Genomic DNA, 26,801 nt, shown 5'->3' on the forward strand with positions numbered 1-26,801 from the left:
CTGGTCGAGTGGTCAGTCCTCGGTCGGCGGCAGGGCGGGCGTCAACGGGCTCGACTGGGCACAGGAAGCAAGATACACGGAAAGCAAACAAGACAAATCGAGATGGTAAGTCGTGGCTCCTGAACACAGCGCAAGGAAAAGCATGTGCAATACACAAGTTATTAAAAAAAAAAAAAAAAAGAGGAGCAGCTAGAAAAGAACCACAGTGAGTTAATCCTGAGCATCAAGGATGGGAGGGGTACCACTTCAAAAGGCTTATCGCCATTGATGTGCCAATCCTACTCCTTAGTTTTCTAATAAACGCGCTCACCAGGATAAGATACGCGGCAACATCAAAGAAGAGGGGCTGGGAGTGTGGGTTTTCCTCTCAGCGAATTTAGAAATAGTTTCTTGGCTTTTGATTAGAAATAAAATACATTATACCCAGCGCAGTGGAAAATCTTAAAGATACCTCCTTTCACAACTATCCAATCTTATCTATTTTTTTAAAATCTTATTTTATTTTACAGTTAATTAACTACAAAAGGACTCCGTTAAATCGCCAGGAGAAATGCAAATAGGAATTCATCAGGAGAGGAACGTTTCACCACATAATCTGCCATTTAGCGAAGCAAATTTGTTCCCAGTTTGAGGGTAGAAGAGGTAAACCAGAGTTCTTCCCCCTCTCTCTGTATTTTTAAAGACTGGTTTCTATTTCATAGATGACATAGAGTTGAAATGTGTGAAGTGCAAATACTTCCTTTCATATTTGTCGACTTTCACAATTTTTTCTTTGCGAGTATTCTGGGTCTGACCCAAAGAAAACATTGCAGTCAGCACAACAGTGCCCACTGTTGTTGACCATTAGCTGGTATTTCCAAAGTACTTCTGATTCTCAGAAAATATTAACTTGAACTTACCCTGGTCTTTGAAGAAACAGGCAAGGGAAAGAAACAAAGCTTTTAGGATAAATAGTGGACAAGGGGCCAGTGAAGCCATGAGGGAGGATACAGCCTCTTGGGTAAGGCCTGGGAAATATAAAAGTAAGAAGGTAAGGAAAAGTGAGCAGAGGTGCCCATGGGAAGAGAAGGTGTGCTCGATGGGATGGCATTTGGATCAAAAATTTCAGTAAGACCATACAGCTTACTGATGCACACAGCCCGGGCGTTCAAAAATGGGATTATAAGCCCAAGTCGATTTTGAATGCCATACGTTAGCAGGGAACAGTAAGTGAGGAGAAAGTGGCAGCAAGCCAAGTCTTCAAAATAGGAGAAAATAATGTTGCTGAGAATACCAAGACATTTGGATGTATCCAAAGAAAAAGGTGGTTTGGTCCTTTATCATGCAGCCTGGCAGCAGCATAGAGGAGAAAAGGAGGGCAGAGGCATCTAAACCCAACATTTACAATGCAGGCGACCTGGGGCAAATGATCACGTCTGAGGCTGTTTCTTCATAAGTAAAATAGAAATAATAACTGTTATCTTCTAATTGTAATGAGGAACCAAAAATTAAAAAAATCCATTTCAAAAACTCCCAAATACTATAAAACTGCATTTATTAAATATCCTATTTATGAAATAGTCTATGACAACTGTTGTGAGGATGACTAACACTCTATTGATGTATCAGATTAAGACATACTTCCTTCTGCAACTCACAAATACATCTGAACAATACTGTTTCTCTGTATTTCATCCTTTTTCCCATCCGCAACAACGTATAGTGAGGGACTTTATTACTCCTTATAAAATGGTGTTAACTGAAGGATTATTGTACTTTTTGAGAGCTTCCTGATGACAAGAGCCCCAAATGGTGCTTCAGCTGAAGGTTAAGAATGTACCAAAGCAAACTCACAGAGCAAAAAAGTAACTTAAAGTGATTACCTTCATCAATGGTTCAATCATTAGAAACTGTATTCCACTCAGGGGAAAGCAGTTGAGTTTGTGGTTTAAATTTGGACTGAAGATGTGGTAGTCAGTCTAGTCTCAGGGTCCATTTTAATGCCACCACTTGTTTTCTCTGCGCTCTTGGGCAAACCTCCTTCTTTCTGAGCTTCTGTTTTGTCACAAGGAAGCTGGGTTTTTCCAGGGCTCAAATGTGCACACATATGCCAAAGACCCTTACAAATGATAAAGCCCTATTCCATAATTACTCAAGGGAATATGGAAACGCATCAAATGTGCATAGATAAAGGTCTGAAAGATATTACCACAGAAAACTGTCATTAGTTTATTCTGGGTGAGGAGATCATTCCTATAAATTTCTCTGCCTTTCTGTTTCAAGGTGCATGTATTATTTGAAAACAGTAATAAAACTATATTTTTTAGGAAGATAAACAATAATAATTTTAGTGACAAACTTTAGTCTGCTTTAACAGTGTGAGGCTGATTTAATATGAGTAAATATTCAAAAAATAAGTAACTCGTGTTCAGTGATCAGACATCAATAATTAAAAGATAATTTCATCACTGCAAAAAAGAATATACATTGACAAGAAAAAGGAGTGCATTACTTCCCAATCCAAAATAAATACTTTCTAATTTTTCAAATGGACCTTTACTCGTTGAACCAGCAAATAACTTCAATATAGCGTTCAAAACATGTTACTTTGGCTGTTTAGTAAATTAAACACTAGAAACAGATTGTCTTAAAGAGTTAAAATAAAACTTAGGCAGAAATGTTATTCTACTGCCATCAGCAGCTCTGAATCAAACAGTCCCCTATAAAAAGAAATAGAATGATGGAAGCGCTAGGACTTTTGAGTTTGTTAGCTCTGGCATTCCTTGTAATAGACCAGTTCTAAGCTAAATGCTGCCCAGCACAACCTCCCCTCCCCATCAGGCCTAAGGTGATGGAGGAATCAGCAGGAAATCAGTTTTACTCGTAGATAAGAGGGGCCTGAAAAGCCCTGGCTTGCAGGTTTGATGAAAGACATTATTTAATCTCAATTTCCCCATTTAAAGTGCTTTGTTCATTGCTGCTTTATGGCTAAGTGAAAATGTACCAGAGGGCAAATTCACGATGCAATTACACAATACAATCTTACAGGACCTAGTGTGCCTCTTGAAGAATATTATAGTGTTTTGTGTATGTATTATACACAGACAAGCTGACTGCTGGCCACAAAAACTTTCTGGTGGCCACTGCATTCTTCCTCATCTTCAGGCTGGCTTGGTCAGGCAGTCATGAAAATGCAGAGCAAACAAAAATGCTATCAGCACAAAAGCTTTCAGCCAGATGATTTCACAATCCATGAGAACAACTGTTTTATAAACAACAGCTTCACTTCGGTTTAGCCATTTCAGTTTTGTGGCTCAGAAAACCACAGAATAAAAACCCCTGAAGGCAAATCGCAGCTGGTCAAAGAGCCTAAAATATTGGAAAACTGTGTTTGTGATATGCTTATTTTTTCAATATAAATTAACAGAATGCCTGGGTGTCTGACCCTCTCTGTGGACTTGACTGATTGTTCTTGAGAAAAATAACAAATTTTTGGTAAGCGTTGGAAGCTCTGATGATGATAAGGATTGCATGAACAATGAAAGGAAATCCTTTGAGAATTTTAGACATTTTCAATAGCTTTGTGTGCAAGCACATGTCTGTAAGATTAACAAGGAACAGGCTCTGGGGAGAGGGAGAAGAGGAAGATGGGGAGAAAGGGTAGGATTTTAGGACTATTATATGGCTTGTTATATTCATTGATTTTAAGGATATACTGTTTGGGTGATAGGGTGACTCTCTGAGACAAGCTGGTAAAACCTCTCTAATATGATCCTGGTTCTATTTAAAAACAAACAAACAAACAAAATAAAATCAACCAACAAGCAAAAAACTACCACTGAACATTTACTACATTCTAGGCACTTTGCTAAGAGTTTTCCATACCATCTCATTTAATGCTCACACCCTGTCTCTGAGTTAGCAATTACTACCAACTTTATTTTACAGACTAGGAAGCAGCCCAAGAGGCTCTGTGACTTGCCCCAAATCACGTAGTAGCGCTGGAATTTAAACGCTGACGCACATCATTCTGTAGTGTGGGATGGTGGGGAACGTGGAGGTGTTTTTGGTTGTCACTATGATGGGAGTGGCTTTTAGTGACTGGGGACCGGGGATGCGAGATGGCATGCACAGGGCAATCCCACACAAATAGAAATTGTCCTGCACCCTACACAGCTTCCTAAATTCCTGCTGGACATTCATGTATTTACGATTATGTGAGTCCAAAACCTCATTCAGCTTTATATATAAACACAATGCATTTCTGCACAGTTCTTACTGTAGATCTTCCTGGAGCTCACCATTGGATAAAATGAAGAAAGAAAAACGAATTCAGGGCCCCCCTATCAGTCTGCGTCTGTATTTGTCACATCCATAAGGGGGCAAACGCCTGACTGCCATTGTTTCCATTGGTAGTCAAGCCTGAACACTTGTTGAAACACTTACTATAAATTACATCCATTGTATTGACTCCCGTACCAAACTCTTGTCAGTTTGGTTTAAGATTCATTGTTAGAGAGACTTTTCAAAATGTTATAAAAGGAGTGGTGGTCTGATGATGGTGAAAACCAGAACTCAGGCTCTGAGATCTTAAATATTATTGCCTCCAATGCTCTTATGTAAGATTTGGCTGTTTGTCAATAACATCCTTATTTAACAAGACTATTAGCTCTTTTGGTGAGGCCTAGGCAATGTAACAGCTGTATCTTGGTCAGGGATCCAGAGGCACTCAGTCACGGACTATGTCCAACTGGGCATCTATCTTGGCAATACTCAAGGGCCCTGGGGGGGGTGTTCAGTCCATTGCTGTTCTGGGGTATCTGCAAACCATTTTTGTTCTTGACCTTCCAAAAACTGATCACCTTGGGGAAACTGATCACTTTGGGGAAACCCAGGATAAATCCAGTTTTTTTTGGGATTATTTGGCAAGAGGAGGAGAAAAAAAAATCACAGCTTGCTTTCTAACTTGTACCAACACTTCTTTGTTTCTTGTTTGATTTGAGGGAATTGTTAAGGGGCAGAAGAACAGGAAAACAGTTGAGAGTGCTGACAATGGCATCAGGGGCGGGACTTCAGGAAGCGGCTTTAGTGAAATGAAATAGTTCCTTTTTATATTTCTACGTAAAAGGAACAGTCAGTATTCATCCCACTTTTTTTTCATAAACAAAATGGATCAGTTTGGCTACTATTTAAAAATTTTAACGTAAGAAGCATGTTTAAATATTGATAGAATGCATATAATTTTTAGTGGAGATCATATATATGCCTCTGAGTACACATAAAGTCAAGATAAAATGCTTAGGGCATATAAGAGCAGATTTATTTAACTGCGATATTACTTATACTATTAATATGATAAATGCAAAGCTAAATTTACCTCATTAAAGACACCAAGGAAACATGTAGGCTGATATTCATATATAAAGCAGTTGAGCTCTCAAGATTGGATAGAGAAAGGGAAATTCTGAAATTCAGGAAGTAAAGCACCTTCTGGGATGTTTATAACGTTTTGCTCTTCTCTATTGTGGTCTGTGGTACCAAGCTCATTGCATTTCACTGTATTCACTAAATTTGAAGAGTTAACATAAAACAGGGGCTGGAGTGTCTTTTATCTTCATTAAACTTTGCACAGTTCACATTTCTAAAGGAAATACCAAATATTACAACAAACATCCACATTAATGTCTGTAAATTAATTTTACTCTGCTGCTAACTTAGCTTACGTTGTTAGCTTTCTAAATCTCTTTCCATAAATTTTACCATAAATAAATTACAATTTGTAGTCTCTATTATTTGTGTGTGTGTGTTCATAAACATTACGGTAAACTCTAAAGTATGTTTTATCCTAATTTTCCAAAATCAATAAATAATGGAAAATATTAAATGGGAACATTTCGGGCTTCCCTGGTGGCGCAGTGGTTGAGAGTCTGCCTGCCAATGCAGGGGACACGGGTTCGAGCCCTGGTCTGGGAGGATCCCACATGCTGCGGAGCGGCTGGGCCCGTGAGCCACAACTACTGAGCCTGCGCGTCTGGAGCCTGTGCTCCGCAACAAGAGAGGCTGCGATAGTGAGAGGCCCGTGCACCGCGATGAAGAGTGGCCCCCACTTGCCGCAACTAGAGAAAGCCCTCGCACAGAAACGAAGACCCAACACAGCCAAAAATAAATAAATAAATAATAATTAAATGGGAACATTTCATTTATGGAAAATATATATTTAAAAGGCATGTGAAAAGGTCTTAAATTATAAGAAATTGATATTTAATTCTTTATAAATTACAATTTTAGAATCACATTGGAGATGAATAAGTTCTCACTGGCAGAGGCAATTTTTAATAAAAATAGAGAATAATCTGTGTGTTTAAATTTTTCCATAAAAAGCTAAAACTTGGACGTAAATGACAAACTACACATTTAACATTATTTGGTATAAAAAGGGCATCAAGGATGGCAATTTTCTACCAAACAAAGTTTGTTAGACTCCATACATGTTACCTATTTCTCTATCAATTAAACAACCCAGTATCCTAAAGGAAAAGAAGAAATCTTGTGTGTGTTCAGTTTACAAAATGACATTGGACATTTTTCACAAAAAATTCTCATTAGAGACTGACTGATGAGGATTTTAAATGACCAAAATGTATTTATCTTAAAAAATGACAAAACTAGCATTCTAGTAATAATACAATTTAATAGGGAAGTCACCCAGCTCTTTGATAACTAAATATCCTTAAATTCTTTTCCTCTGTGTTAGAACTATTTTTAAAAATGGTAGTCTTAATTATTTTTATATTATAAATAACACTGCTGTTTATGGTCTGATATTATTACTAGAAGGTACCTTTTTCCAAATTAATGAAACACATTTGGGGTGATTACTCATGTTATGAAAACAGTCCATATAAAGATTTTCTGCAATGGTTCTTTAAAAAAAAGCTTCTCCAGTGCACTTACAGTCTAATATTGGATTTATATTTAGTCTGAGGAGTAAGTGATTGTATTTTGAGGTATCCATACTACATATATCCATATTTATTACTGTCAAAATATTATCGTCAAAAGTTGCTTCTTTAACAAAGAAAAATCACAGATAAAATCCTGTGTGTTCTCAGGCTTCCCTGGTGGCACAGTGGTTAAGAATCCACCTGCCAATGCAGGGGACACGGGTTCAAGCCCTGGTCCGGGAAGATCCCACATGCCACGGAGCAACTAAGCCCCTGCGTCACAACTATTGAGCCTGCGCTCTAGACCCGCGAGCCACAACTACTGAGCCCGTGTGCAGCAACTACTGAAGCCTGCGTGCCTAGAGCCCGTGCTCTGAAACAAGAGAAGCCACCACAATGAGAGGCCCGCGCACCACAATGAAGAGTGGCCCCCACTCGCTGCAACTGGAGAGAGCCCGCGTGCAGCAACAAAGACCCAAGGCAGCCAAAAATAAATAAAAATAAAATAAATTTATTAAAAAAAAATCTTATGTGTTCTTGAAAAACAAGCTATTAGTATCTCGAAATCAAGGTGTTCCTATGTTCAAAATTTTATACTTCTGAACATGTAAAATGATATGGAATAAGAACTAAAAAATTCTCTCTCTTAAATAGATATTATTTGAAAATTTCTGCTAAGAAATCCCTGTGAATGAAAAGTACATAATCCATTGTGCAAATTTGTTGACAGAGAAAATCTTGCTTTTCTGAATTATCATAGGAAGAAATGTTTAGGTCAGTGTGCTTCTTAATTTTGACAGCTGCCTATATTTAACTTTCCAAACACAGAATTGTGTAACTCTTAAGCAAAATTACATTTCATGACATAAGTGGTTCTTTATCTTTGCCTTTAACATTTAACGTGATCTGAAATGTAATGCACTAGAATAAATAACCAATGAAGACTATTTTGGTGGCTTTCAAACCTCCATTTATGCAGGCCCCATCAAAATTTCTCTCTCTGGGAATTCCCTGGTGGTCCAGTGGTTAGGATTCTGTGCTTTCACTGCCGAGGGCGCAGGTTCAATCCCTGGTCGGGGAACTAAGATCCCACAAGCCCCGTAGTGTGGCCAAAAAAGAAAAAAAAAAATTCTCTCTCCACTGAGTGAACTGTGATTTCCATAGTTTTATCACATGTCTGTTTTCTTCAAAGGTGTGCATTCTAGGCCACTGTCTCATAAACACTAATTGAACATTGTGCTTTCATTCCAGAAGCAACAAAATACCTCTCAGTGAGAAAGCACTTTTAAAAATTCATATCAAAAGTCACCCCTTAAGAACACGAGAGAGATTATACATACCAGACTGTTCTTGTTCCCTCCTGGGCTTCTTACCTTCATTTTCTGTGTTGGCGGGCACAGAGTCGACCCCAAAAGGATGCCAGGGCTGGAGATCGTCCAGGCTGAACTCTCCATTCACGGGAAGAAGCTCCACAGTGGTTTTGGTTTCAGTCAAAGATGGCATGAGAGCATCATTGCCATAACTGATCCTTGGTTCGCTGATCATGTTGGCCAAGACATCGTCCGAGTAGTTCTGCTCTTTCTGAAGCAGCTCATCTGAACAAAACAAAGTCACGTCTTTGGTGAGTAACGCAACAATCACAACAGAAGGAGCAGCGGCGGCTACCATCTGCTGTCTGCCAGGCACGACTGTAACTACTTGACATGCATGATCTTATTTACAGCCACGAGGTGGGTACCATCATCATCTCCATCCTACAGATGTGAAAAATGAGGCACACGGTAGTTAAGCCACTTACACAAAATCATAGCTAGCAATGCCCAAGGTGGGATTTGAGCCCAGGTAGAGTGGCTTAGACCAAGGCCGATGCTCTGACCCGCTGCACCACGCCCCCTAGTGGTGAAAAACCTTGAGAGGTAAACGGCCCTTCTCTCCTAGTCTACTGTGATCACAAAGGAATGGAGAGCATGCTTTGGCGGGGTGTTTGCAGTGGAGTGGCGGCAGTATGCGAGGTACAGTTTCTTTCAAGCCAAAGGACATATCCAGCGAATCCCTAGTCTTTCCATGAACATGTGTAAGGACAAGAAAAGCGTAAGTGATGGGCCGCCTGCCTGCTCCATTCTTCAACAGTTCTCATTGTTTTGCCTTGAAAAAAAATCTGTCTTTCTCAAAGGCTCCCAGGTGCTGCACGATATATGTTCTGAGGCAACAAAGGCGGCCAGTTTTGGCCTTGCAGATGTGAAGCTCTGCTCCAGCCTTCTCTTCTGTGGGATAAACAGCCCCGCCTGCCAACATTTCTCATGGGCTCTCAAACCAAATATCCTGTCTTTCTCTGCTGCGTCTCGTTTCAAAAAATACTATCAGTTACCCCTTTTCAAAACTGACTAAACAAAATCAACTCTATGGAACATAATCAACCTATCTGAAGTTCTTGTAGACCAGTGAAAATTCCCAAATTACACGTTTCATTATTGAAATGCATTTTTACCGTAAAAAAGAGCTGGGAACATAACCCTGTATTGAGTGCAATTGCAGTTTTAAAAACTGAGTATCACAAGATCTGCGATTCTCCTATTATGTTGCCAAAGATTCACCAGGTTTTTCTGTGTGACATATTTTTAACATTAGAGACTTATAAATAGCATGTGTGCTATCAACAGTAACATTAATCAGAACTTTTCACTTTCCAATCATACCTCTGTCAAGAGTTTACTGTATTATATATTTCAATCCAATCATTGGTTAGTATTATTGATGTAGAAAATGAAAAAAGTAAAATCAGGATTTAAATTTGATTTGTAACATCTTACTATTATCCTTCACATTCTCTTCTAAATTCACAAAAAATTTATCTGAAAAATTAAAATTCTGTTCAAATATATCTATTAAAACAGTTTGACGGACTAGCATTAAAGTATGAGATTAATGTCCTTCTATGAAGTCAGTTTTATTGCAAGATATTTTAAATGATAAAATCTCAAGCAAATTGGTCCTCTTGAAGTCTAATTTGAGTTATAATATATATCTGTTTGCTGGGGTACCATTCTAAAATTCAATATTTGATGCTTGCAATGACCTTTCCCATACAGATAAAAGGCCCGCATTACATTTCTTCCAATTTTTTCATGTCTTACAGAGTCATAGGTAATGGCTAATAACTTAGCCAATGTCTACTTCAATAAATTAAATGGGTCTTTTATATAAATCTTATGCTTGTGACTGTTAAGTAGTTAAAATATAAAGAGAGGATCTTCTGGAATAATTATTGGTGCTTACATGTTCATCTTGTGAGGGAATGAATAACCTTTGCCAGCGGGATCCGCTCCTGGCCCCACCTGGCGCCATGTTGTTCTTGGTGTCTTTGTGGCATTTACCATCACTTAACCTCTTCCTCCATCTGGAAATTTTTTCTCTTTGTCTTGTATACACAGTACTGAGCTTATTTCCTGTGATTTCTCTGAGTAACTCTCTGCTCATTTTTTCTAATCTCTTCGTCTCTGTCATTTTCTTCTTGTATCTCTTTCCATCTCTTTCTTCAGTTCTTCATTTGGAAATCCCAACCACTCTTAAAACGCTAAGGACTCCCTACTTTTGGTTGAATCTGAAATGTATTTCCCCAGCTCTGACTTCTCCCTCCCACTCTAGTGTATATATTTCTAACAGTTTGCTGGAACTATTAACTTAGATCTTCCATGAACTTAGTATGTACAAAACTGAGCTCAAGGCTCTCCTCCTGCCTTCCCATTTTCTAATCATGGCAGAACTATTCTCCCAGCCACAGGCTTGAAACCTTCAGAACCATCTGTGACTCTATATTTTTGTGTCCCATACTTGAATTACTGACGGCTCCTTTTTAATTCCATTTTTGGATTCTCTCGTATTCATTTCTCACTCCCCTTTTCCATTACCCACCTCCCTTGAGCCATCATTACTTTTTGCCTGGATAATTGTGATAATTCTCTCCTCAGTGCTCTCCCTCCTCTAATTTTTATCCCTCTGTTTGCCAGATCTTTTCCTGATATTAAGGAATGGCTCCACCCCATTTCAACGGCTTCTCAGTTTCTAATGACTTAATCCCAAACTCCTCTGCCAAATGTTAAAGGCCCTCTGGGATCTGGGCCCACCTCATCTTTTTAGCCATGAGGCTCACAGCTCTTTGCTGTATACACCTGTGATATTGTGATTTATAATACGAAATATTTATTTGGTCTTTATAGGCACAGAGGTACTAAAACCCTTGGAACTTCTTAGGTGATGAGACCTATAAAGGTGTCTTGTTACATTAATGAGGTGACTTCTGAAAGCCCCTAGGTCACCTAAGGATGGGGGCTTGTCACCAGGGGAACTAACAACATGCTTAGAAGGTTAGAACTTTCAGCCTCACCCCCAATGGCCAATGATTTAATCAAACATACCTATGTAATGAAGCCTCTGTAAAAACCCCAAAGAATAGGGTTCGCATTATTTACAATAGCCAAAATATGGAAGCAACCTAAGTGTCCACCACAGGTGAATCGATAAAGAAGATGTGGTACATATACATACAATGGAGTATTACTCAGCCATAAAAAAGAAATGAAATTTTGCCATTGGCAACAACATGGATGGACCTATAGTGTATTATGCTTAGAGAAATAAGTCAGACAGAGAAAGACAAATACTGTATAATATCACTTATATGAGGAATCTGAAAAATACAACAAACTAGTGAATATAACAAAAAAGAAACAGACTCACAGATAAAGAGAACAAACTGGTTACCAGTGGGGAGAGGGGAGGGACAAGATATGGATAAGGGTTTAAGAGGTACAAACTACTATGTATAAAATAAATAAGCTACAAGGATATATTGTACAGCACAGGGAATATAGCCAACATTTTATAATAACTATAAATGGGGTATAAGCTTTCAAAATTGTGACTCACTATGCTGTACACCTGAAACTTATACTATAAATCAAGTATACCTCAATAAAAAAAGGGAAGAAAAGAATTAATAAGTGAATTTAGCAAGGCTGCGGAATACATGGTCAATATAAAAACTCAGCTGTATTATATACTCACAACAATTAGAAAGTAAACATTTAAAAGATATGCTATGTAAAAAAAAGAATAGGGTTCGGAGAGCTTCAGCATTGGTGAACACGTGATGTGGAGATGTGGGAGCGTGCTGGGCTGGGAGGGGGCAGGAAGAGCTCTGAGCTCCTTCCCACATACTCTGCCCTATCCTTCTCTTGTCCCTGAGTTAAATCCTTTTTTAATAAACCTGCTGGTTTATTAAAAATCCAGTAAGTAAAACATTTATCTGTGTTCTGTGAGCCATTCTAGGAAATTTATAGAACCTGAGGAGGAGGTGGCTGGAGTCTCTGATTCACAGATGGCCATCAGAAGGCCAGGTGACAACCAGGACTCGAGACTGGCTGTGGAGGGGAGCGGGGTGGGCAGTCTTGTGGGACTCAGCCCTTGCTTGACCTGTGGATTCTGACGCTACCTTCCAGGTAGTAGTATCAGCATTGCGTTGAACTGCAGGACACTCAGCTAACGCTGGAGAATCACTTGTTGGTGTGTGGAGAACTCCACACATTGGAATTGGTGTCAGAATCATAATACCACATCTGAACGGTCTGGATTACTCTCAGATGGGACCATGCATTCCCCTCAGGACACCTTTGCTCTCTGTTCCTGCTACCTGGGAAGCCCATCTCTGCTTATATAAACTATAGTGAACTCTTATAGAGTTCACTGTATTGGGCCCAGCTCCAATGCCCCTTCTTCTACAGCTCTCCTTCTAATAACTTTATGAGGCAGGCATCATTACCTTTACAGAACATGAATCTGAGGCCGGGAGAGGTGAATGGATTCTTCAAGATTCCATGGCCAGTAAGCATCAGTGCTGAAATCCAAGTCCTGGGCTACATAACACCAACCTCCCTGATTTAACCCCTACCTATCCAGGATCACTCTTATTCTCATCACTGGACTGTTCATTTACAGAGTAAATGGAGAAACCAGGCATTATAAGCATGACCGTTCCATAATGTCTTCCACGTTTACGTTGTAAGCTGACCTAAACACCACGAGCCCTATGGAATGGTTACTGCTTTTGTCCCCTCAAATAGGCATTTCCCAGGCATGGGATCTGGGGGGAGTCCTGTACCCATCTCAGCCAGGGCAGTAAAAAAGATAGTGTAGGGAACTGTCACAGTGGAAAATCTTACATCTGTGCTTCATAAAATAGGCACGGCATTTTAGATTGCAGCAAATCATGGTGTGCCCCCTTTTCTCTTTTATACTGTGGCAGGAAATTTCCTCCAAATGGCTGCTAAAATGTAGAGCCCCATGGTGGTTAATTTTCCTGGTTGATGATATTCATTTTCAGAAAATGAAAGAAAAAAATATTCAACAAACATTACATTTTTGGCAGACTGAGAAGCACTTAAGCTTTAAAAAAACTTTTGGTACCAAAGCAGAAATCCACTTTCCTATCTCTATCTAACATAGGAGATTTAGAAACAACCACCTTTGGTCATCTTACTTGGAACAATGAGGTCAGTGTTGGGTTTAAGGGAAGAAAAGAGGGTGGAAATGATGGATTACTGTTAGCTGCAGTAGGATTCAATTTTGCGACCATAAAATGTCTAAGACGGCCACCTACTTCTTGACATTATTAAGGGCTCAGGATTTTACCAACTGTTAACACAATTGGCACCAGGCAATTCCTCTTATGATAATAAAAAAAAATTCAAAGCCAAATATGATCATTTCATTGTTCATTCTGAGCGGGACTTTATCTTTGAATTTTGTGGTCAGACTAATTACACAGAAACCACACTTCTACTATGTTGGTGGCCCTGATGGATTATCTTTTTATCTGAATTAATTTAATATTTTATTACAATGCTTTGATGGCATATATTGGGATGTCAAAGCTTTTAAGCATCTACATTTGCCAACTGCTGTATTCAACTAAAAGGCACATTCCCCCCCAAGACTCTTTATTTTCTTAAAGGCTAACTGATACTGCCCAAAATTGCAGCAGTTACCTCTGTAGTTAAATATCTTCTGTAATACCCAAGCATATGAGCCTTGCAGTTAAAAGTGGAAATATTTAACTGAATTCAATGTGGTATTCAAAGGTAATATTTAACCTACAGTTTAAACAATAAAAAGATGTTTAATTTCAAATATTAAACATGCAATGAACCCCACTGTATGTTGCCCTCCTAAAAATGTTTTGAGGATGTATATCAGGCATACTTATAGTAAATAAGAGAAAGAAAACGAAACACCATCACTTAGCTATCATTGAAAATATTTAAAATATTTTAAAGAAAGCAACATCAGGGCTTCCCTGGTGGCGCAGTGGTTAAGAATCTGCCTGCCAATGCAGGGGACATGGGTTCGATCCCTGGTCTGGGAAGACCCCACATGCCGCGGAGCAACTAAGCCCATGCACCACAACTACTGAGCCTGGGCTCTAGAGCCCACGAGCCACAACTACTGAAGCCCGCGCACTTAGAGCCTGTGCTCCGCAACAAGAGAAGCCACCGCAATGAGAAGCCCGTGCATCGCCACAACTAGAGAAAGCCCGTGCACGGCAATGAAGACCCAATGCGGCCAAATAAATAAATAAATTTATTTAAAAAAAAAAGAAAGCAACATCAAAAGAGATCCCCAGTAGTGATTTCAACTTCAAATGACTAACATATTTTGTTTTTGTAGAAGCAATAGACTTCCAGGATAATTCATTTTGAGAGAAACGGCCTCATAAAGGACTATGAATGGGAAATAGATGAATCCTAGATAATTCATCTAATGATCTTCTTTTAATTATTAATCCACTAGCCAAAGTCCTTCTAAAAGTTTAACTGCCATATTTTAGGTTTCAAGAATATGAAGTTTATAAACATTAAATCAGTTCTTCTACAAGCTTCAGCTGTAATTATTGAACTACCTTTTCCATCCTTTAAACACATTTGGGGTGGGTGGGAAACGTCCTTCACATAGAGGAGGTCCAACCTCAGTCTTTTCCCCTGTGAAACACGGCTATTAAAGGTCTGATTTGGAGACCGGTGAACATGCTCAGGCTTGCTGGTTTTTCTACTGTATAGAATTGACCCTGCATCGCTATCTTCATTTTTCCCCAATTTTCTGATTCTTCTGGTTCCTAGTGGAAAAATACACAATTATCTGCAGCCTCTTCCCCAATGGAAATTTCCTATCAACCTTGTCTAACAGGAGAGTCTCACATGATCAATTCTTATATTTTAACAAATGATTACTTATGCATTTAAAAGGACTGAGGATTACACCTCTGTACAATGCGTCCCTCCACCATGCCACCCCTGCAACTGCCACAGCTGCACTGGATGTATTTATAAAAGGGATGTAATTTTTTCCCCATCAAGAAGCTCTACTATAAATCTGCTGTCATCCATTCTAGGCATTTTGCCCACACCAGGACGATGAGATCAGATTTAATTTTCCAATCACAGTCTGTGCATGTCTGATACATGGCTTAGCATATAACTACCACGCTGTTCATTATACTTAACGTCACCATGGCCTCTGAAACTCCCTAAGCCTTGGTTCCTCATCCATAAAATTAGGGGAATTTGGATGGATGGTCTTTGTAGTTTCTTCACTTTGAATCCTGTTATTTATAATCTTGCTGTGTGGGCATCCCCTGAGAGCTTGTCGAAATGCATAATCTCGGGTTCCACCCAGAGCTAGGGAAACAATCTGCACATTTAACATGATCCCCAGGCAATTTTTAAAAAACTGAAGTATAGTTGATGTACAATATTATATAAGTTACAGGTGTACAATATAGTGATTCACAATTTTTAAAGGTTATACTCCATTTATAGTTATTATAAAATATTGGCTATATGCCCTGTGTTGTACAATATATCCTTGCAGCTTATTTTAGACATATTACCTCTTAATCCCCTACCCCTATACTGCCCCTCCCCCCTTCCCTCTCCCCACAGGTAACCACTAGTTTGTTCTCTCTATCTGTGAGTCTGCTTCTTTTTTGTTATATTCATTAGTTTGCTGTATGTTTTAGATTCCACATATAAGTGATATCATACAGTATTTGCCTTTTTCTATCTGGCTAATTTCACTTAGCATAATACATCTGATCCCAGGCGAGTCTTAAGCACATTACAGTCTGACCACTGCCACGAGGTCTACAAAGGCATCCCTACAAAATGGCCTCAGTTATCCCCTTCCTACAAGACAAGCCTCAAAACAAAACAAGGTGTGAAAGGTGAGTATGGCCAAGAAACAATATTGCCAGAAGAAACCTTGCTGCAAAACACCTCAAAGGCGTGTTCATAAACCCAACCCACCCTATTGCCTTGAAGCTGTCATTCACGATAACATTTTTCTGAACCAGAGAGCCACAGGAAAGGAAAGACTAGTTATGAATTTCCTTTGTTTTGCCAGACTATTTGTCAGGCAGGAAATTACATAGGAGCCAGAGCAGGAAAGTGTTCAGGAAACAAACAGGTCATTGTTATTCAGACCCTGAGAAAAATGATGTACTTAAAAAAGTAGAGGGCACCAGAGGACATACTCCACTGCTGTGCTCTCCCCTATAAAGACTGAATTTACGTCTAAGCGTGGACTGACTTAGAGTTCAATGGAGCAGAAGTTGTTTGAAATGCTGATTTGCGGGAGAACCTATGTGGTCTTCAGGTGATTACTGCACACGGCTGGGATGTTTCGATCTGCGTGTGACTGGTGGCACAGCAATACTGTGATGGAATTGTGTCATGCTATGACATCTTGATGGCATGAGATCAACGGCACCAATGACGCCTTCCATGCCTGTGGCCTTTACATAGCTGTTAGCTCATTTGATACCCACATCAACCTTCATAATGGGACTACTACCCCCAATGACAATTGAGCAAACTGTGACACCAACCTCGAGAAATACATTTAAAGTTATCGAGTAGCAGAACTGGGACCTGAACACAAGTATCCCGATTCCTAGTGCAACCTTCTCACTATTCCATTGAAAAAAAACCATTTTATGGAGGACATGGCTATTTCACTTTGATCAGAAACTACTATTATAAAAATACATCCACATCTATCATCACAAGCATCCTGTTTTGCATACATTATTTTTGATCGATTTGGAAAGTGATGAATTTAATGATATCTTTTTTACACGTGAAGAAACCAAGGTAATCACAGAGCCGGAGTGCAAGGTCACAGAGCTTCTTGATGGTGGGGCAGAGCTGAAAGGCCAGGTGGTTCCCAGCTGCACAGCCATGAACTGCTCCCTTCTCTAAGTGAGGCTTACCTGCCACTCCTGTTTTGATGGTCCACCCTCAGCAGCAGTTTCTCCTCTCACCCACCTCCCACTTCTTTTTTTTTTTTTTTTAACATCTTTATTGGAGTATAACTGCTTTACAATGGTGTGTTAGTTTCTGCTTTATAACAAAGTGAATCAGTTATACATATACATATGTTCCCATATCTCTTCCCTCTTGCGTCTCTCTCCCTCCCACCCTCCCTATCCCACCCCTCCCACTTCTTTAGATTTCCCTTTCTCTGGTAGACTGGTATAAGTATGATGGGTACATGAACTGTCATCAGGTTTCACCGATTCTGAGTCAAATTTAAGATAATTTAGACTGCTTTGGATTTTGAGCGATTTAAATTTACAAGGCTGCCATATTTTCCAACCTGAGGAAAAAATGAGATATATTATCACAAAGCAAAACTGTTCCACAAATCTAGTTTTTATTTTGACCTCCCAGAAAACTGGGTCAGTCCTCTTATTTTTAGCTACACTATCAACCCTGAAAATCTCTCACAGTCTCAAAATTCAGACTCCATGTCTGAATCTGGGTTTATTTTTCTTTAGTAGTTTCTTGGGCAGAGATTTTAAACGGAGCATGCCTTGTCCACTTATGGCAACAAACTATCCCTGAAGGTGATACAAACATGGCTACATGTCACTTGTGAGAACATTCCTTGTTGCAAGTGACATTTTCCTGAAGCATCACTTGTCTCGCTTCAAATGGAGCGTACAGAAGGTGTTCCTTTTCAAGACAAATTTCCTTTTGACTTTCAAACAACGCAGATCAAACAACTTAGACCTACCAATGGCCGTCAGAAATCAAGATAAAAGTCAGTCAGGTTCCCTGGTTTCTATCCTACTTCATGTTTACTTGTGGAACTTGAGCCAATGACCTGATCTTATTTCCAACCACAGCAGGAGTCTTGGTCCCGCCTGGGTAGTCAGGAGCCTAAGCAATCCTGAGGGGAAAAATCTTCTAAAGTTTAAGCTAAAAACCAAGTTTACATATTACAGAAAGAATCTCAAAGCATGCTGTGTTGAGGGCGTAATTCACATATATAAATGTGTCCTAGTTTTGAAGAAACAACACATAGTGAAGAATTTCAGTGTAAAGGGCTAATCTGTAGTGCCAGCTTTAGCCTGTGTATGTATGGATGTTTTCCTCTGGTTAATACATATAGTGAAAATGCATATATGTCCATGAATGTAAGCAGATGCAGACTAAATGTCCTCTGCAAACTAAATCAAAATAAATGTGATTTTTATGCCTTATATCCCTTAAACAAAAGTCAATTATTTCTTATGGCCTTCAACCTAGCATCTGTTAGACTAAATGTCTAAATGCTAGACAAACCTAGCATTTGTCTCTTCACATGCTAGAGGAAAAACTGGCTGTCTTGGGGTAGTTGAGAGATATATACTTTTATGGCTAAGCTCAAGGAGTTTCAAAGTAATTATGATTATGTAGAATTTTCTCTTCAAAATTGTCTTTAAGAGCCTAACCCCTGCAGCATCACTTCACTGTGATCCCTCCTTATATAAAAATGTAGTTTGGTGCTAATTATGAGCCACATACATTGAGTGCAAAGAAAACAAAAGAAACAAAAATTCACTTGCCATCCCACCAAAAATAATTTTTAACATAGTTTTACCCTTTACGGAATCAATTATTTCATCTCGTCCCCTCATCACTTTAGTATCTAGTTGTTACGACTGTGGTCAAGGACACAGAATTTTGTGAGATTACTGAAGAAGGCCCCTGGAATTGGAGTTATCAGATTTGAGGACATAGAGAGACGCAATCACAAGAATCCGTATTTCTCCAGTTCCATTCCAGAGTATGTATTTCTTTGTTCTCTGGTAGGTTGTTCTGCATAGTTGGTACAGTTTATTGTTTGTTTCTTTGTACTTATAAGTTCTCCACTATACAGTAAATTGGAAACATGAAATAAAACCTGAGGTTTGCTCTATCTGGGTCAGTATCACATTTCATTTTTAAAAAATTGCTCATGCTTTTAGTGAGCACAAGAAAGGATAATGAGGAAGATTATTTTTAAAAAGTACTCAAATGACTGTTTAACTGCTCTTGCATACATTTTTATAAATGCAAAGTCATTCTGGAAACTGTATACAATCTGAGCACATACTCCCCTGGAGCCTTCGCCATGGATGCTGGGGCATTCTGGGTACCAACCCACAATATCCCCCCTTTTGCTCCACCTCAGCTCTAAACCAACTAAGAGAGAGCAGCTGGAGATTAAAACATCACCTTTACTTCTGATAAAGGCCAGGCCCTCACCAGCCCACAGGATGTGAGTCACATATGGGGCACATGGCTTGTCAAGCTCTGTGCAGACTGGATTTCAGCCCCACCCTGTACCCCCAGCTGCACATGACAAGGGAGGGAGTCTGAGCGATGCCCGTGCCAGTGTGTCCTGTCCAACCTGCACACTGTAAGCAGTGGTCCTGTCTGATTGGCACCTCCTCCCAAATATGTGAGAGAGTCTTTCTCACCTAGGTAAGAGACACCCTATGGGCAACAGTGCCCCTCTCAACAGCTAGTAATCATTCTCTGCTATGCTATGAGAACAGTGCATGCTAATTGATTCATATTTGAGAAACGCCTAATTGACAGAACTCTATACAGGCATACAATAAAGGCAATATGTCGCTTTATTGTGTTTTGCATATTTTTTACGGATTGAAGCTTTCTGGCAACCCTGTGTCAAGCAAGTCTATTGGTGCCATTTTCCCAACAGCATTTGCCCACTTTTTGTCCCTGGATCACATTTTGGTAATTGTTGCAATATTTCAAACTTTTTCATTATTATTATATTTGGATGGTGATCTGTGATCAATGATTTTTGATGTTACCAATGCAAAAAGATTACAGCTTGATAAAGGCTCAGATGATGGTTAGCATTTTAAGCGATAAGGTATTTTCTAGCTGAAGTAAGTACGTTGTTTTTTAGACACAGTGCTGTTGCATACAAAAGACTACAGCATAGTTTAAACATAACTTGGACATGCACTTGGGAAACCAAAAAATTCACATGACTAGCTTTATTGAGATATTCGCTTTATTCTGGTGGTCTGGAACCGAGTTTGCAATTATCTCTTAGGTATGCCCGTATTTTGAAGGATGTAAGGTATCGGTTACCAAGGCTGGCTAGCTCATGGTAGAAAGTAACATTTTCAACATGCATACATAGGTGATTTCACGCAAAGAGCCTAAGATTTATGCTGGTAAGCAGAAGGGGTGCAGGCAAGGGTGGATAAGATCAGCACAAATCACAAGGGGGGAGGCTCCTGTTCCTGTAGACAGCGTAGCATGTTTGTATACGTGGTGGTGCATCTGAAAGGTTCATTTATGCAGGTTGAAAAAAACCACATCAGCCCTCTATGCTCTTCTGCACACTGGCCTATTTTTGTTTTCTTTAACACAAAATGGTTCTGCAGTGGACATTTTTAGGACAGCAATGGTTCTTTCTCTTCTGCAGTAGCAGACTCACGGGATCCCTTAACAATACAGGGGGAACCAAGCCTGGCGATGGGAAGTGCTTGGCATCTGAAGCTTGGAGATGGATGCAAAATGTCTGTCTTTGGGGAAGCATTAATAGAGCAGATGTGGAGAGGCTGAAAGGACTCACTTTAAGAAAATTAATCTGGAGTCAAGAAAATTAGAATCATTTTATTATTAATTAATGAGCTCATTCATTTATTCATTCATTTATTCAGCTGTTCAGCAATCCTACATCTTCCAGGCCAGTGCAGGAAATAACTAAGGCAGTTTCTTTTTACTCAAAGCTCACGGCCTCAGAGGAAAGATGGACATAAAAGTAATTCCTATACAAATACTATGGTAAGGGGTATAGACAGAGCAAGAAAGAAACAAACTGGGACTTTGGGGTAGGGGAGATAGTGATATTACAGGTTTGCTAAGGAAGAGAGACTACTGTTCTAGTAGATACAAGTGCATGGATCAAGGCACAGAGGATGGGCTGCCCAAGAGTTGGGACTCTTCTGGTTCCTGGGACACAAGGGAGGTGAAAAGGGAAGCAGTTTAGACAGAAGCTAGGGGCTTTACATTTGTGGGCTATACACAGGGCAAAGGAATATACTGACCTGCACGAAGAGTATGCCATTAGCAAAATCCAGACTATGGTTATTCCATGGGTTGAGTGGCCTGCAGTTCAGTAATAAGTAAATTATAAACAAAAGAAAAGGATAGAGGGGAAACCTGAGGATTATAAAATCCTAAAGAGACATGTCAACATTAAAAAAAAGGGGAAGAAGATAGTGGGCAAGGATGTACACTAGTGATAAAAACTGAAAGCCATTCAAGGAAGTGATACAAAGAACAACAGTGTTACTTTGGAGGTGGTGGGAGGTGCACAGGGGAGGTTGAGACTGGGATAGGGGTGGAGGTGCTATTGGGTGGCTGGTAGTATTTTTATTCTTGACCTCAGTTTTGTCCATCAAAAGAGCAAATATGGGGGGAGAAAGACAGGTTCTATTTAGACATGTTGAGTTTGTGATATTCCAACACATCATGGTGGAGAGGTCTGGAGCCCCTGGAAATATGGGCCTGGAGAGCTCATGGAAAGACTGAAACAGGCCCACTGGGAGGCACTGGGATGAAAATGGGAGTTTTCCCACTTTCCCAGGTATTTCAGTAAAAAAGCCCACATTAGATTCCCCCCAGAGGGATTTATCGTACGTTGAATTCTGCTAGATAATGAACAGTTCCATCCACAGTGAAGTGTCGCATCCTCACTAAGAATTCTTTACAGTGTTGAACTGCTGTGCTTAACATCAGATTGGTGGTTACTGTTAAGAATGGCAGGGAGCAAAGTATTTTGCATCCAGAAAGCATCACAGGTCTTCCCCTCACCCCCCCTTAAATCCAGTCATTGCAGTACGAGCACCCACATGAGATGATTAAAAAAAAAAAAAAAAAAGCAACCTTATTTTTTTTATTCTGCAAAGAACAAATGAGAAAACTGTGTAGGAGATAAAAAATAAAGTAGACCCAACCCTTTTGCTAATTTACCTTTGAATAAGCTCTCCCTTCAGACAACGATGAAATGAAATGGGGCTGCTGTCACTGAGGCCAGCCAGCTCTGCTTCAAGCTCCCTATAAGCCACGAATCCTGGTGCCAGAGGTGTGTTCCGCTGAACATGGTGGAAAATTACCCCAGATGACCACGTCCTCACCAAGAATGGACAACCCATTTTGCTGCCTGAGACAACTGTTTCCACGATACACTCCTTGCTGCCTTGTAACAGGGATCTTGCCCTAGTCTTTCCTTCTAAACTGTTTCTAATCTCCGCACTTTTTGCCCTAGTCTTTCCTTCTAAACTGTTTCTAATCTCCGCACTTTCCAATCTCAGCATTAGATCTCGTCCAAGCCGCTGATGCTTTTCCTGTTGAAAACTTACCTGGAATTCTAGTAATTTCCCTTCTTCAAAAAAGTTGCTTAAAAATGTTATTTTCATCTCAGCAGAGTTAAAACCTTTTCTCTCCTCCACCCTGCTCTGAAAAAGTCTCAACTCAGAAATAAAAAAACAAAAAACAGACTTCATCTTAAATTATGATATACTATATAAAGAGTTATCAGTTTGGTCTCAGATTTCTATTCTTTCCCCCTTTTACACAATCAGATTAAAAATATAACTAGCTTTCTCTGAATATACAGTATCAAAACATGATCATCTTCAATAATATGTAAATAATTAACCTCAAAATTTAGAGCCCTCTACACTAACTACCACAGGGCTCCAACAACCTTTTGTGTGTGTGTTTGTGATATAAGCAGTCTTTATTCGAACGTACTATAAGCTTCAACAACAAATTAAAAAATGATTCACATTACGGTGCATTTATCCATGTCTTTTCATCTTCCAAGTGCAGTAAACATTAATTAACCTTGGCTAATTAAAACAGTCATGGTTTACAAATTTACTCATTAATCAGCCTCAAGCAAATGCAAAGGATTTAAAGCCTTTCACAATTTGAACCAATTAAATATGGAAATTATTTTTTTTAAATGAAGAGGTCATAAAAAAACATGCAGTCCTTTGACTTAAATTGGATACTGTTTTAGAAAGAAACTTGGACAATTTTTTGGATTTGTAGAAGTCAAAGGAAATTAAAAATAAAACTGCCTGGGACTTCCCTGGCAGTCCAGTGGTTAAGACTGCGCTACCACTGCAGGGGGCACGGGTTCCATCGCCGGTTGGGGAACTAAGATCCCCCATGCCCGTGCGGTGTGGCCAAAAAATATATAAAAAATCAAAAAAACCTGCCTGGTATGGGTTGAATTGTGTTCCCCCTCCAAAACATACCGATGTCCTAACCGCCAGTGCCTCTGAATATCACCTTATTTGGAAATGGGGTCTCTGCAGATGTATCAAGTCGAGATCATACTAGAATAAGGCCCTCAATCCCATACGGACCCTACAGGAGTAAGGCGGGCTCTTGGTCGTACTGGAAAAGACACACAGGCAGAGGTTGGAGTGAGGTATCTACAAGCCAAAGAAACGTCAGTGATTATCAGCCACAGCAGATGCAAGAAAAAGGAATGAAACAGATACTCCCCTAGGCTCTTCAGAGGGAGCATGGTCCTGTGGACACCTTCATTTTAGACTTTTAACCTCCAGAATGGTGAAAGAATAAATTTCTGTTGTTTTAGGCCACCCAGTTTATGGTCATTTGTTCTGGCAGTCCTAGGAAACTATTACACTACCCATATAAGTGAATATTAACCATCTGCTAATGAGATAGCCATTTCTGACTATAAATAAACATACAAGAGTAGAATGTAGATTTTTAGGGGGCCCTTTATTCAAGGCTGGGATAAGTGGATTGGAGAGGAGTGAAGAGCTCTATAATCGAATAGTCTAATTTGGCCCCATCAGTGCAGAGATGTTTTCCCTCTGAACACCAGAAGGTGCTTCAATGGAGACCAAAAGGTTTCTCTGTTTCAGCTCTCAGCATCTCTCTTCCCTTCTACAGGGAAACCATCCACTTCCTTTTCTGGACCCTCACTGGCTGCACGGGAATTCTGGGTACCAGTGTCAACGCAAGCTCAGCAAGGAAGTGGAAGGGCTTCAGTTTCAAAAACCTTGTAAACACAGAGGTTACGTTATGTCCTTTCTAAGAAGCTGGAAGCTGAATTGTCCTTGGCAGCACAACGCATGGCAAATGCCTGGCAGGTTTCAGGTTTTATTAACTCTAGGGTGATGAAAGCATAACCATCTCTCATGCCAGAACTAAGTCTGCATATGCCAGTATGACATAGGTCATACCTCCATTCAGCAGCTAAATGGAGTGATGCTCAAATAGCTGGAGTCATCTGTAACGTTCAGCATATCAATTTTAACTTAGAGTCCATTCAACAAGCTGGAACTTAATGAAACTTCTCCAGGGGCCTAAAGTTTTACTTTTATTCTTGTATGAGATATGGATGATTGGAATAGAATATTTTACAGAATGAATGCTTACTACAACTAGGTTATTTGTGACTTTTGGCTCAAGACATGAGAAAAGATGGCTACCAATACCTGGTTGTGGATTTATCCTGCTCTACTTGGTTATCCTATCTGGTCTGTCCTTATGCCCCAACACTGGGAATGCTTCGCTTTAGTCACTTAGAGATGAAGAGAAGAATATGGAGAAATTAGTAAAAGAACAACATTTAAAAATCCAGGGCTTCCCTGGTGGCGCAGTGGTTGAGAGTCTGCCTGCTAATGCAGGGGACGCGGGTTCGAACCCTGGTCTGGGAAGATACCACATGCTGCGGAGCAACTGGGCCCGTGTGCCACAACTACTGAGCCTGAGCATCTGGAGCCTGTGCTCCGCAACAAGAGAGGCCGCGATGGTGGGAGGCCCGCGCACCGCGATGAAGAGTGGCCCCCGCTTGCCGCAACTGGAGAAAGCCCTCGCACAGAAACAAAGACCCAACACAGCCATAAATAAATAAATAAATAAATAAAATTAAAAATCCATCAAATCTCTCCATGTCAAGTGTATGCTTTTTATATATCAAAGAGGTCTGTATTTGAAGTTCACAAAGAGAGAGTGGAAGGCTGCTGACATGAAAACTGGTTTCAATGACTTAGGGTAGAGAAGCAGGAAAAATGTCTTTCATGGCCTCCCTTGACTTTCTGAGGATGAAAGAACCCACACGCACTAAATAGATGATGCTTGAGGAATACTGAAGACGGGGTACACTGGCTCTATCCAAAAACACGGTGTAGCCAACTATTATGGACTAGATTGTGTCCCCCCCGCCCCCAAATTCATATGTTAAAGCCTTAAGCCCTAATGTGACTGCATTTGGAGACAGGAGATTTAAGGAGGTAATTAAGGTAAAATGAGGTCACAGGGTGGAGCCCTATTTCAACAAGCCCGGACGATCTCTCTCAGTTGTGTACGGAGAAAACGCCACGTGAGGACGCAGCAAGAAGGCAACTATCTGCAAGCTAAGGAGAGACGCCTCAGGAGAAACCAAACCTGCTGAGACTTTGATCTCGGACTTCCAGCTTCCAGAACTGTGAGAAAAAAAAAATTCTATTGCTTAAGCCACCCAATCTATGGTATTTTATTACGGCAGCCTGAGTTCACTAGAATGCCCACCTAGTCATACCCAGATCAAAGGAAGAGCAAAGGTCAGAACAGCTTTTTCAAAGGGATTTTTGTTGCTTTCTTCTTCTTTTTTGTTTTTGGAAAGGTGATGGCTGAAGATGAGAAAAGGAGTGTACATTACCAGTGGGTCACCAGGGATGTGCAGTGAATTTTATGTCCTGCCCCTTTCATAAAAATGACAAGGAAGTGATTTCTTTCAAATGTGACACAGTCCAAGGTTGGAAAGTATACTTGACCTTTGGGGCTTTTCATTTTCCTTACTTTTTCTGGCCATTTGCCAAGAAAGTTCTCAAGTGCTAGCTGCTCTGCTACCTGCCCTCACTACAGGCAGAGGGAAAATTCCAAAGGACAATTTCCTCACGCATCTGGGACATTTCCAGTTACGTGGTCTACTTGCTTTGGGGGAAAAAAATAGATGGTGTATGATTTTTATGCCAAGTCTCCACAGGAGATACTTTAAGTAGCAAAGGAATATCATTTGCATTCCTGCATTATCAAAAAAATACATACACTGTTGCTTAACAGAATGAGATGCTCTCAGGTCTGGCACCTGAAGTTGGTACCCAGCGTGCCTTGTCTTGGGAATTTTTTTTTTGTCAATTCTCTAAGGAGACACACACTTCCTGAGCTAATGTTAGGCTCTCTGACAATCCTCCAAGATTAAGCTTTTACCGTTTGTCACTTACAATGCTGACAACTCCAGGTGTATTTTGTCAATTTTCCCTTTTATCCCTTATTAAAATAATATCACTTTCGATTTGAAGAGAGCCTAAATGAGTAATTTCTTTGAGTAAAATGTCAGTATCAATAATAGAAAGTGAAGAATCTAAAGAGGGAAGAAAAGATTCTGGTAGGTAGAGGAGTAAATTCACAACTTCTGAAAGCAAATAAAAGAGCAAATGGG

The 26,801-nt window shown here is 39.9% G+C and overlaps 1 protein-coding gene and 1 long non-coding RNA gene across 8 annotated transcripts in view; one reads left to right on the plus strand and one right to left on the minus strand.

Annotated features, from left to right (window-relative positions):
* Nucleotides 1-26,801, minus strand: part of APP (amyloid beta precursor protein) — a 275,886-nt gene that overhangs the window by 19,564 nt on the left and 229,521 nt on the right. For 4 of the 7 annotated variants that reach the window (XM_082460407.1, XM_082460410.1, XM_082460409.1 and 1 more), the window contains 2 exons: nt 8,297-8,518; nt 1-54 (listed from right to left, as the gene is read on the minus strand). In XM_082460407.1, coding sequence (XP_082316533.1) covers nt 1-54; nt 8,297-8,518 — 276 coding nt within the window. The remainder of the gene's footprint in view (nt 55-8,296; nt 8,519-26,801) is intronic. The other 3 variants (XM_082460411.1, XM_082460408.1, XM_082460406.1) reach the window with 1 other exon arrangement.
* On the plus strand, nt 49-25,253 carry LOC309660168. Its single transcript, XR_014263229.1, has 2 exons — nt 49-6,058; nt 25,138-25,253. It is a non-coding gene; the product is annotated as an uncharacterized lncRNA (long non-coding RNA).

This window comes from Balaenoptera physalus (assembly GCF_965194825.1).
Source record: "Balaenoptera physalus genome assembly, chromosome: 4".
Taxonomy (NCBI): Eukaryota; Metazoa; Chordata; class Mammalia; order Artiodactyla; family Balaenopteridae; genus Balaenoptera; species Balaenoptera physalus.